The sequence below is a fragment of the Silurus meridionalis genome, chromosome 17 (genome assembly GCF_014805685.1).
Source record: "Silurus meridionalis isolate SWU-2019-XX chromosome 17, ASM1480568v1, whole genome shotgun sequence".
NCBI classification, from domain to species: Eukaryota; Metazoa; Chordata; class Actinopteri; order Siluriformes; family Siluridae; genus Silurus; species Silurus meridionalis.
The window spans coordinates 15,348,475-15,362,228 of NC_060900.1; the positions used below are offsets into that span (position 1 = coordinate 15,348,475).

The following is a 13,754-nucleotide window of genomic DNA, read 5'->3' on the forward strand; positions in this document are numbered from 1 at the left end:
TAACTTGTTTGTTGCCAATTTAATTTCAAATCTAGTTTTAAAACCCACAAAATTATTTCTAATTAAGTAGTCCATGATAGAAGTTGATCACTCACAGCTCCAGGATTTAGCTCAGATCATTGCTTTTGTGCAGTTTGAGGGCGTGAATGAATGAATGAAAGGAATGAAGACATTTGTAAAATTATGCTAAAATAAGAACAACAGTTAAGAATCATATCTTTAGAAAATTTAATATTAAATGTAAAACACGTTTGTAAGACTCGAATGGGGTCTAACAAATGTAAACTTTAAATGTTTCCATTTATTTTATTTAATCAATTAATTAGTTCCAATTTAATTGAATATTCAGATTATTTTATATATTATTTAACCAAGTAAACACAAACTCAGGACACGCTTCGGTCTCCATAGTGGTGTGATGAGTCATATTCATGTAGCAGCAGTGGTGCTGAGAGACTGTACTTGTCTACATATAAAATATTGGTCACAAATTATAGGTTACATTTTAAGTAATAAAAGTTTAGCACATCTACTAATAATTTTATACAGTATCTCAAAAATGCCCAGGAGGATTAGGGCAAAATAACAAAATGGTGCTCACACAAAATATTGGCAAAGTTTTGACATGTTCATTTAGGGTGTACTCACTTTTGTTGCCAGGTATTTCTTTTGTCTGTTGTTTTCGAGTTATTTCCATAGGACAGTAAATCTGAACTGCTATCCAAGCTGCACATTGACTACTCTAAAATATATCCATTTCATTTCTATAGTACTGTCCCATGAAAAAGGTATAATAAAATGGTTGCTAAAATGTGAGGGGTGTACTCACACTTCAATTCAATTTATTTTTATAGCATTTTTAACAATGGACATTGTCTCATAGCAGCTTTACACAGATAATGTGTAGGGAACTTCTGTCTTATCTGTAGAGCATAAGGAAGTTATCAAGCATCCACTATCTAATGTCCTATACACACACGAGATTGTTAAGCTGATCTCTCTTATCTGGTTTTGCTGAAACATATAACTGTGTATTATCAGCATAGCAACGGAAGCTAATAACATATTTACGTATAATTTTACCCAGAGACAGCATATATAAAGAGAAGCGCAGTGGGCCTAAGACAGATCCTTGCAGAGCACCAAACTTTCCCCACAGATAGTGTGGAGAACTCACCATTTACAAACAACTGACAGCGATCAGTCAAATGAGACCTAAGCCAAAACAGAGCTGTTCCCTTTACGCCAACATTTTCTAGTCTATCAAGGATGATATGATCAATAGTGTCAAAAGCTGCACTCTCAAGCAAAACAATAGCAATAGCAGTTTAGCACCTAATAGCATTTACCACCTAAACCAGCACTGTCTCTGTGCTATGATGTGACCAAAAATTCTGACTGATACATTTCATAAATGTTATTTCGAAGTAGGTGTGAGCAGAGCTGCAGTGCTACAACCTTTTCTAGAATCTTGGAGATAAAGGGGAGGTTTGATATTGACCTTTATTTGGACAGCTGACAAAGGTCAAGGTCAGGTTTCTTACACACACAAAACACAATCTTTATTTTACCAATGCAAATATGTTAAAAATAATGCATCGCTATACAAAGGCGAACTTGTATCCAATGCACACTTTAAATCAATGCATCACTTACGTTTATGACGATTCACCAGTGCGAATCTGTGAATCTTTTCTGAAATCTCTAGTGCACAGTGAGGCACTGGTGTCCAATCCAACATGTATTCCCACCTCACTTCCATTGTTCACAGTACACAAATCCATAAAGTAAATGAAACAGATCTACTCAGTGCTGTTATTCTTTTTCATTTTAATTCCCATAATTTAATTAGTTCAAAATGCAGACAACACAAAAATTCCAGAAAAGAAATAGAAACAGTAATACAGTACATATGCAGATAAGGGTAGTATTTTAGGTCTATGCCCTTGATTTAAGAGGTTACCAGACAGTTTATAGCATGGCACAGGGAATAAAATACACGTAGCAGGCATCAGCAGGGAATCAGGCTACATTCGCTTCAGGTTTCAATGCGAATGAGAAGATAAATAATGATCAGTACACCCACTAAAAGAGAACGCTGATACGACGCCAAGCAAAAGTGGAAACTTATCTTACACAGTTGAACAGACACATTTGCATTTTGTCCAATTTTATTGATATGATACTGTACACCGGAGTCATATTAGGGCGGATTGTGTTATGTTCCTAAAGATAATAGTGTCATTTCAGAGGGCTTTCTATAAATCTGTATGAAATGCAGTCATTGGCACGTGTCCTAAATGAAGGATGATATAGTTAAATGCTACCATCCTGTGGCTACACATGCAACTGCATCCTCAAAGAAACACAGCTCATATGAGGTTTTGCTGCTTGCACAGGAACGTCTTTAGAATAGAGAGAGAACAACTACTGAGAATTACTTCATCTACAGCATATTAAAGAAGTGAGACAACAAAAGACGTCCTTGTTTAAACAATGGTATAACTATTTCTGTTCCAGTATGTTGCTAAAATTATCGTTAACATTGTTGATTTCGAACAATAAGCCACCAGGCTTATGAACGAGGGACACATTTCCGGTATTAATGGCCACGTGGAATCTCTCGGAGCATTTGATAGAATATTAAACCCTTACCTGAATCATACTGTTACATATTGCATTATTTGAGAGATTAGTACATACTGTATGTAGAGTCATTTCTCAATATAACAAATTTCTACTCTGGACATGTATCAGCCCAGTTCTCTCTCCAAAATTCAGCACTCAAGCTAAAACTCATGTAGAAAAATATAGTTTGAATGATATTTATATATCTAATGATTTTCTTTTTAAAACCACACCCACCTTTACAGTTTTATTCATTTTTTAAAAGTACATATAGCAGTGTAAAAGTAAATTAAAATTTACACTGCTACAAAAAACAAACAAAAAAAAACAAGAAATGACGAGACATCTCACACTATTCCTGTATTTCTTATACGTCATTTTGTAGTAAATATATATATTTTTAGGCAACAGTAATGAGTTAATTCTATCTACGGGTGAATGTAAACACCACAGTACTGAAATTACTGTATTGAACAAACAGTAAAGCACAATATTACCAGGCAAATGGGCACCGAAGCATAAGTTTGTTCATGATGGAAGATAAAAACAAAAAGTATTATACACTCACGAGGAAAAACAAAGTTAACACTTTGCGTTGGTTCAAAGTTAGGGTTTGTATGTCGAGCGTTAAGGTGATATTAAGACCAGCACCAAACACTTATGTTCCTCTGACACTGACTTCTTATGGACTGATTCAAAGTTGTGGATTAAATAATTGAGTGAGACTATAAATGAGTATCTCTCTAGTAGGTGATCTTATCTGGATTTCTAACATGGCCATTCCCAAATAGTATGTGCAAATGCTGGTGGGTATATCCGTGTGTGTGTACGTTTTGCGTATGGGCTGGTAAAATGCACTATACTGGTAAAGTAGAATTTGGCTATGTGCGCACATTTAGGCATTATCTTGGCATTTGTTGTTGGGTTCTGTTGGCATTACAGTTCATATAAATACTGTCCACAGATACTTTATGTTTGGCTGTTCAAATAAATGAAATGAGAGACTAAAGACAAAATGATCAAATGCATTTTAAGCCTAACTGGGAATACATGACATCAGAGTTAATCTTTGGTGAAGATATTATAAGAATGATTGAGACACCTGCTGTATTGCTTAGACCTCTTGGTGCATAGGGCCAAAAAAATCTCTCCCCCAATAGCCTTTAAATCAGTGCAAAAAATATGAATACATCATCTTTCAGATAGGTCTTTTAAAATACCTAAAGTTCCTAAATGTATTTTTTAAATATGTAGCCTCTCCTATTGTGTCTCTCCTATTCTACTGATTAGGAAATGGGATAAATTATCAGGAGAGTAGTTCATGATAAATTATCGCAATTACTGCAAATCGTTTTTAATTATTGGGATTGATTCTTAACTCAAATTCGAATCCGGTTTAGATAAACGGTTTATTGAAAGCGTGCTGAGGAGCTGCAGCGCTCGGTTTGTTAGAAATGTGACATATTCTGGTTCTATGATGCCTAGAGAGTAAAATACAGAGCTTATCTGAAGTCTATCGCAGAAAATATTTACAGAAGAAAGGTTAGCGCGCATTGTTAAACGTTTGTTTACTTTATAGTGCTTCAAATAAACTTGTGTGAAAAATATTCAGAATAAATAGGACAGATTTTTTTACCAAACAATGACAATCATATATCAGATTTATCTTTGTATTATATTTCATAGTCTTCAAAATTTTAAGTTTCATTTAAAAAAAAAAACGGCAGGTTCGATGAAGTACATGATATTTACACTTTTTTTTTATTTAAAAAAGGACCCCATGTCAAAGTTCCAAGAGATACAGCAGTTATTGCAGTGTAGAACTTGTATGACCTCTGTTTTAACATTGAGTGGACAATAGTATACTGCAGCTCTTATAATTGAACCGTGTATAATTTCTGATTGAATAAAACCTCATATAGCCATTTAATGAAGTAGGACACTGAAGCTTTGTGCTTTCTGAATGATCTCAACTGTGCTCTATGGTGCGTCGCAACTCTTTTTTGTCATGCATCAGTACATTGTCTGATGATTAAAAATGCATGCACGTGTTTGTGTGTGTGTGTGTATACAGAGTTTATATGTGCTGCCGTGAGATCTGCTCATGTATTTGCACCCATAACCATTAGCTAATTTTAGTGGCATGATCACTTATGAGAGAAACTTTTTTTTTTTTTGGTGCGTGTGTGTTAATGCTTCTCTGTCTTTATGGATGAAATTTGAGATCTACAGTGTTCAGTAACAACAGCTAAAACAGGGAGGGGGGAGGATAAAAAAAAAAAAAAAAAAAGATACATTTGTAGAGATAACGAAGGACAGTTAATCAGAAGATTCTAGATGCATCCTAGGAAGCCTATCTATTTCCATCGGCATTAACTTTCAGTCCTTTCTTCTTACCATCTCCTGGTCAGATAAAACTTTGTCGCCTTTCCAATCACCTTGAGTAAGTTTCCCCATCTCTGGTCCTCGCCCTCATACGAAAGGCAGGATGCCGTAGACGAACAGGGCCATGACGGCAGCACTGAACAGGCCTGCTACAGGAACAGTGACGAACCAAGCCAGGAAAATATTCCGGAAGAGACGCCAATCTACTGCCTTCTTTGAGCGCAACCAGCCAACAGCGACCACTGAACCCACCTGTGTGTGAGCATATACACGTACACACACACACACACACAAAATCAGTGGCAGCACAGAACATAAGTCACAAGCATAAAACATTTTTTGCAGAATATATATTTGAAAAATGGCAGAATTGGGTCAGTTGTGGTCAGTGGGTCAGGGGAATATACAACTTGTGTTACTGCTATGAAACATGAGACTGCTATGAGACTGCCTTTATTGTGTGCCACCATGTTCATTTATACTTTCATCTAGAAACCTAGCAAGAGATACATTTCGTAGCTCTTCTTTTTCTTCCTCTCCTCTGACCCAGGAACATCTCCATACATGCTGAAGGTGTCCGGTTCCTGGCAGGCTTCTGAGCCGCTAGTCGAGGAAGCGATCTGCCTGTTCTTATACGGTCAGTGTAACCTAAGCTGCCAGGCAGTGTAGGTGGGGGAGATGAGGGGACTAAATCTAGATTTAAGTCAAACAACAGAGAGTCAACAACAGCCAGGACTTTCATCTTGAAAGAGTTTAACTAGCGCCAGTATATGGTGCAGCCGATGTCCTGATTTATGGTTTTTAAATTAAACACAAGCACACTACTGGTTTAGTGGCTTAATCATTGATACAAAGCCACTGGCACACAATGTTATGGAAATGTGACTCTCGGGCTCCTAACAGTACAATATGTTTTGTTACTTCCTCTTTATACGAACGCACTGTTGATTTTTGGACTCTGATTAGACAACGTGCGTTAATTCTAAAACAGCATCTCCGACAGGTGTAAATTTTTTTAATAATTATTATGGGTTAAAGCAAATATTGTAACATCCTATTGTTTGTATAGCAACAACTCATTCACAGCAATATGTATAGCAGACTACCTACATAATGCAGTCTATTGGTAAACCAGCTTTTTATTATTATTATTATTATTATTATTATTATTATTATTTACCAGGAAAATATATAATCTCTGATCTGGTGTAAGGAAACAGTACAAACTGTATTTTGTTTTAGGAATTTAGAAATTAAAATAAAAAATAAACGATGGATGATAATTAGCATTATAATTAGCTTTAAAGTCTTGCTCATCTTGGAGAGACTCAAACATTAAACTTATCTATAAGTGGCTAAAAATATGACCTGTCATTCATAAATAAATTAGAAAATGTAACTGTTGGCAGGTTACCATGCTATTAGAGAAATAGAACACTTTGGGACATGCTGTTATTAACAGATAATCCTCTCCAGGCACCATCACCCCACTCCACCATGAACTAGTCTCCTAGAACAACGCATCCCATCTTGTTTTATTCCTTATGTATTAAATGGTTGATAAATCAGTAGCTATTTATCACCACTAGCGCAGTCACACTGTCATTCTGGGGGCTTCAAGTGGTCATGAACTGTGCATGCCATTCGTTCATGAAAGGTCATGCCATTTTGTTCAAGTTTCCACAAACAGTAAAGCATCTGTGTGCGGCGCCTGCATTCAGACCTGCCAATATCATGATGGTTCATAATATTGTAAAGGAACATGGAAGAGACTGCAAGAAACATTTTGTTCTAAATGCCTTTTTATGCCTAAAACCCCTTTGAAACCACATTCCAAATGTGTAGCAGCTTATCCAATAATGCAGAACTGCTCAGAAGCCCCCAGAAAACCTTTATATTTGACTACTTAGTGTTAGTATTTTTCCATAAATTCAGATATGAATTTTTTATTTTTTTTAATCTGAGTCATGATGGTTAATAGTCTAGAAATATTAAATGCCAAGTCTGATATTCTAATTAAAGGAATGTAGTAATACTCAAAGCAGATAAATGGGTAGGCTCATGGCTTTTAGTGTAAAATGCTATGAATTTACAGCAAGGGGAATGATTAATCTCTATAAAAACTATGATTTAACATGATCATCAGCAAGGCATGATTAGTGCTTCTGCGATTACTCTAATGAGAAGCTGAACTCTACCAAAGCTTCCCTACAACAGCTTCGGTACCTTGCAGTGGGTGGAGCTTATGGGAACGCCCACATTGGAAGCAACAAGCACTGTTAGAGCACTCATTACTTCAATGCAAAATCCACTGTGAATACACAAAAGACAGAAGGAAACAGAAAACAGGCAGAGATAAATGAAAGACAGAATAGAGCAAGACACTGCATGACCCAAGCATACAGACACCACAAAAAACAGAGCAACTTGCCAAAGAGACAGGGGAGGGAGGGGGGGACACCAAGTTCTCTTTGACCCTGGAGGAGTGGAGTCTTTGGTTTAGAGGAGAGTGAGGAGCTTTTGTCCTCTTTTCCAGAGAGTCTGAGAGCACTGCATAACCCCTGCTGAGTGGCTGCATTCAATTATGTGGAACGTGAATCTGTTTAATTGACATTTGTGTGCAATTGAGATAGCTGGTTCGTTATCGTAAACAATTTCCAGGCACATGGTGCCAGGATTGGGACAAAGGCGCCTGAATAAAGATCAGAGAAACCGATTGTTGGGCATGTGCCCACGGGTCATAAAAAGCCTTAGGAAAACATGTTACATTTCCATAATTCCACAAAGAAAATCACTCTATTCATGTTGTATATGATCCTTGAAGTTTAACTCTTTTAGGGCCCATCACAATCACCGAATGCAGCCTGATTCGTAGATTGTGCAGCAGCTCTGTAGCCCTCGGAAAGCATGCAGACACTGCTTTTTTTTCAGCCATCACCTGAGCCAGTGTTTACCTTGCAGTGCGTGGTACTGACAGGGAGTCCAATATTGGACGCCAGCACAACAGTGACCGCTGAAGCCAGCTCAATAGTGAATCCACTGCGAGAAGGGCAACAAAAGATCATTTTTATACAAATAATACCTATATTGAATACCAGTACACCAATGCATGCACAGTCCAGGCGTCCAGGCGTTCATGCGTTCAGAAAGACACTATTGTTTTAGTTCATGCAAAACTAAGGACAGAAAATATGCATATCTGGAGAGAGGCAAAACGATGAGATGTTTCGCTTGTGTATTTGTATATATGAATGGGTGTATTGCCACGATACGCGTGTGTCAAGATGAGAGATGTGGGTCTTTTTTTAATTAAATCTAACTCTGACTCACACGCACATGCACACACTCACAAATACAAACACAGATGGTGGTATTAAAATTTTTTTGCCACATTTAAAATGCATTTCTTTTGGTTTCCTGCTGCTTTGTGCCTACGCTGAACCACAAAGTGGAGATGTATCCGAGGAAAAGAACGCCAAATTAGAGCCAGTTGAAAAACTTTAGCTCTAATACTGTGTTTTTGGTCCACAGATATCTATTATATATACACTACAGTTACAGGCTTTAATGATGACAGTAAAGTCTATGCTGATTTTAATTTTAAAAAATGATCTTGGAAGCTGGTGTGCAAAGTGAGTGCAGATACATCTTTAAGTGACATCAACACTGCTCTAATTTACAGTAGGACATTTTAACCATTTTGGAGCTCTATTTCTGGCTTCCATGAAGCTCATTATTTTCCAGTCAATTCTTTGCTAAAAACTCCAGCACAAAGGCTTTATTCAACAGGTTACATTTTGGAGAACTGGACCAGGAGAGAATAGCTGCCATGGCCAACTGATGCAATTCCCCAGGCATGCCCTCTCACCTCGCCCTTATTGTAATAAACTTGTGGCTCAGGAGTCAGCAGTCTCTACAAATACAAATGCAAGTTTCCATATCATGTATAATCAAACAGAGTCAAATACATGATTGCACAATTTTAATGTAGTGTCTATAAAGCCAGCGGTCTATTCCACATACACTGGCAGAGGTTATTTCCTGTTCTGATGCCATATTGGCCAGCAGACAAGACACTTTTCTCCATCGTTTAACTCTATAGCATGATTTGAGATCTAATTATTATGTGAATAAGTGAATACTGAGTATTGGCACCAAGTAGTCAGTGTCGATTGTGCATCCTGAATGGTCAACTCATGCCTCACTGAAGAATACTTGCAGTTTAATGATATCTTTAAAACTATATTTACTGGCTATGTAATTGACAAGTTGTTCACTATAAACATTAAGCTGCTTAACCGACTCCTACGTTGATTAGTGGTATCGGACATTCGCTTTATTTTTAGATGGTTATGGTAATGATCAGTACTAATCGAATAAAATTCAAACACTTGGTGATTTTATTTTGTCTTCACCTTAAAAATCAGTAGCACTATTAAAACAACTAATATGGACATTTAGATACCCGAGTAAAGTAAATTGTCCCACATATGAACCGTACATAAAATCAGCTCATTTTTATTGTATTGTGCTTTAGTTATAAACAAGTGGCTGCTGTTAGTCAGTGTGCTTTGTTTTGACTTGTTTCTCCTGTCACCATAAGAGCACAAGGTCATAAAGGTTCTGGTGTTCAAGTGTAATGCTAAATTTAGCAGATGTGGGCAGTTTGGAGAGGAGGGAACAAATAGTGATAATTGTTGTCCTTACTCAACCATTCCATCTTTAAATGTTGATCTCGTTTCACAGCTGCATGTAACCAAATGTGTGAGCAACAAAGCTGAAACTTTACTGTTCTAATCTACTTATATTTTAAAATGGGACAAACAGCCATGACCCAGTTGGCATGTCAATGTCTTTGGGTCCTAACGACTGCAAAAAAATGCCGCTTCTGTAAGTGACCTGGAACAATCAGGGCAGTTTGCGTTTACAAAAACAACATTTTCTACATAAAGAATTTCTACATAAGCTCAGCACAGTGAAGAAAAAAAAGAAAAGAAAAAAAAAAAAAGGAGAAGAAATCATGCACATAATGGGTCAAACTATTGTGTCATTTATATATACTATTGTGTTATTTATATATATATATATATTATATATATATACACATATACACACACACACACACACACACACACACACACACACACACACACACACACACACACACACACACACACACACACAAGTAAAAGAAAAGTTTTCTCTCATGCACCAGCTCAGTCATGCAGAAAAGAGGAGTATGCTCTCACCTGGAAGGCGTGATGGGCGTGAGGTCCTTGCCCATGGTCTGGATTACACGCCGTCCCCACACCCACAGGCCAGTGCAGATACCCAGGCCACCGTATAAGAGCAGCCACACAGGAGTGGCTGCGTCCTGCATTACACCCCCCTGCTCATAGATCATCCACAGTGCCACCAGTGGGCCAATGGCATTACTGCCAGAAAAGGGAAAAAAAAGCAATTTAAACATTATAATTTAACATTAAACATGGACACAATTGTGTATATACTATTAGCCCTACCCAGAAAGAGCTAATAGTATATACACAATTGTGTTCAATCATGTTTCATCAAGGACTTCCAGAATCCAGTGTGTATTCCTGCCTCACGCAAAATATTTCTGGGATAAGCTCCTGATTTACCACAAACCCAGATCAGGATAAACTAGTTACTGAAAATGAATGAATTTGTCATTATTAATGAGTAAAACTGATGTTTACTTTATTTAACATAAGATTGTTTACTTACAAAGTATGCATTAATTTTATACATATAATCAGTGATTTGTCAGGAAGTAACCCAAATAATATTTTGCTTCCCAAGTATCTAGACCATAAATTTTCATAATACATTATTTCTTACAGAAAGGATAATTATATAATCTGTAATACAGCAATTTCTGCATCCATCAGTCAAGCATTTGTAAGAAAACGTACTATTTTAGTAGCATAGTCATTTCTATTAACTATAATTTACAATAAAAAGAGACACTAGGGTTACCCTTATGACAAGAAGCCTACCTGACATCGTTGCCACCATGTGCAAAAGACCCAAAGCAGGCAGTGAGGATCTGCAGGAAATGAAAGAGCAGAAACACCTGGGGCTTGTCCTTCTCTTCTTTGTCCTCATCAACACAGTCCTCAAGTATCCCTCCTTCACCTTGCATTGACTCAAGCTTGTCAGATCCCAGTTTTACATCCACACCCCCTTCCTCTGCCTCGATTTCAGCCTCGGCCACGGCGTTGCAGTAGCTAGAGTAGCTGTCGTAACGGACGCGCTTCTTAGAATAGGAGACACTTTCACCCACCAGCTTCTCGCTGTCCTCAGGTGGTGTTGCAGCGCTCGACTCTGAGCGGAGTAGGGGCTGTACGGCCATGCCACAGATGGCCGCTGTGTAGCATGTGTAGCTGTTGTTGCGACGCAGGACTCTGTGGGTGATGTCGGGCCGCTCTTCCTCCAACCGGCCCACGTGGATCTTGTGTAACAGATCCTTGTAGAGACCAGAGTCCTTGTGCACAGTGTGGTACACCTGGCCATCGCTGCGCATATGGCCATCGAAACCAAAGCTTCCGTTGGACACGGGCGACTTCAAACAACCGTTTGTCATGGAGTGAGTGCGACCTGGTGGGATATGATGAGCAGTTTGAAAGACAAGCAATATAACTTATTTTAGAGGATTTGGTTTTATAATAATAATAATAATAATAATAATAATAATGCCACCACCACAGCACTTTAGCACTGCAAATGATTTCACATGGGACTGTACAAAATTGTCACATAAAACAACCTGACCATAAGTACAATTACAATTTTAATTAACACAATTACGAGAAATTTGTAAGTACTCAGAACAAATACACATGGGAGATTTTGGACTGAATGTAGTTCTGTCGGATACATCAAAACACCAATTCATTTTATGCAGAATCTTTGTTGTTTTTGTTTCTTTAAATTTGTCATCTGTCTGTACAAGCGATTTAAAATGCATATTAAAATCTATTTAAAGTGTGTTGAATATTATCTCTGTTACAATAAATGGATTCCCTTGAAAACTTTTCCAAACTAAAACCTAAATAAAACAAAAATTCCACAAACAAAGAGCCAAAGCCAAATGGCTAAGCAACTCAATTAACCATTAGAAACAACTAGATTGGCCATAAACTCACCATACATCCGTCCGTTAGGAAGGACGGTGCCACCATTGGCCAGGCTATTTAACTCTCCTGTGGATTCTCCAGTCAAGGGCAGTTCAGAGTCATCATTACCCTTTGCCCCTGGAAGCTCTTTAAACACCGGCGCCTCCTCTTCTTCCTCAGGAATCTTATCGAGACTCTCATCAGAGATGCGCGAGAGAACGTGTTCTTTTTTCAGCTTACCTGATCAGAGACAAAAGGAGGACAGCGATTACTTTAGAATCAACACTCCAGTATGCATAATTTGACCGAGCGAGGACAATTTATACAAAGTAAATCCATAATGTTTATTGGGCTTATTATAAAGGCTTCTAAATAAGGTATTAAAAAAACCGTTTTCTTTGTGTTTCTTTCATTTACATAATCATGAAATGCCTTTTAAACTTCATTAAAAAAAGGATGGCTATATGTTGCTTAAAATTCATAATTCAAAATGTTATTGTAGATGCTGAAATGAAAGCTATGCTTTGAAAGAGTACTGAATGTAGTGAAATATTAATCCCTCTCAATTCAAAGCTGCATCCAGAGTACAGCATTTGCATGATCAATTTACCATAAGGCATGAATGCGATTTTTAAACTCGGAAAACACCGAAATGGCCAAATAAACAGCTGCAGAGTTTATTTTGATAGTCATCATTTTGAAACAGGTTAAGCAACAACATAAAGCTGCAAGCCACAGCAGTGAAAAGGACACTCCACTGTGCAGCTTCCCGGCGGTGCAACAGATGGTAACCACCAGGTTCTGTTCATTACTTAACAATGAGTTCCTATTAAGAGCTTGGTCCATGTATTTATTTTTTTATACTGGACAACTGTAATTTTTGCTTTAAATACCTATTGTATCTTAAACTTCACAGTCATGTCTGTGTGTGGAGATTTACATCATCCCCCAACACACACACACACACACACACAGACACACTTTATACATACATGCATATATTGTGTGCCAACCACCAAATTCATCATTTTACATCTTGAAGTAAGTCCCTAGACAAATCCTACCTCATCTCCTACTTATTCTACCCTCCTCACTACTGAGCTAATGTTCTGTGGTTTGGAAAACGCTAGATTGTTGATAACACATTCATAAAAGCCAAACTGCTGTAAAGCATAAACACACTTGACTTTGCAAATTCAGTCAGCAATAAATCTGTGGATAATGAAACTAAACCACCATTTGGAAAGGGAGCCAAACATTGTGGGGAGCTTTTAAATCACTATATTAGCATGTGAACCTACTTGCTATTTTCCTTTTCATCCAGGGGCAGACAAAGATCCAGACCACAACAGCACACACCAGAGATCCAGCCAGGGTGATGAGGGCGATGGCCCATACTGGGAGCAACTCCAGGCCCAACACTGCAGGGGTACAGAGACACACAGTTCAAAACGACAGGGAACAGAGTGTACACCTGGCAGTTTAACATAATCGCCTTGGGTTAAACAGATGGCCTTTCAATAAACTCCTTTGTCCTCTTTTTTAAGATTATAAAAAATAAAAACTGAAGCACATCTGCAAACAAAAACCAAGCACTTGTGT

General features: G+C 37.7%; 1 protein-coding gene across 4 annotated transcripts in view; it reads right to left on the reverse strand.

Moving 5' to 3' along the window:
- Window positions 1-4,366: 4,366 nt before the first annotated feature.
- slc20a2 (solute carrier family 20 member 2) overlaps window positions 4,367-13,754 on the reverse strand; it is a 28,094-nt gene continuing 18,706 nt past the window's right edge. For 2 of the 4 annotated variants that reach the window (XM_046871060.1, XM_046871062.1), the window contains exons 6-11: window positions 13,454-13,573; window positions 12,183-12,392; window positions 11,034-11,634; window positions 10,263-10,448; window positions 7,968-8,052; window positions 4,367-5,265 (exon numbers count right to left, since the gene is read on the reverse strand). In XM_046871060.1, the coding sequence (XP_046727016.1) occupies window positions 5,101-5,265; window positions 7,968-8,052; window positions 10,263-10,448; window positions 11,034-11,634; window positions 12,183-12,392; window positions 13,454-13,573 (1,367 nt within the window). In that variant the 3' untranslated portion in view covers window positions 4,367-5,100. Of the gene's footprint in view, window positions 5,266-7,239; window positions 7,325-7,967; window positions 8,053-10,262; window positions 10,449-11,033; window positions 11,635-12,182; window positions 12,393-13,453; window positions 13,574-13,754 lie in introns of all 4 variants that reach the window. The other 2 variants (XM_046871061.1, XM_046871064.1) reach the window with 2 other exon arrangements.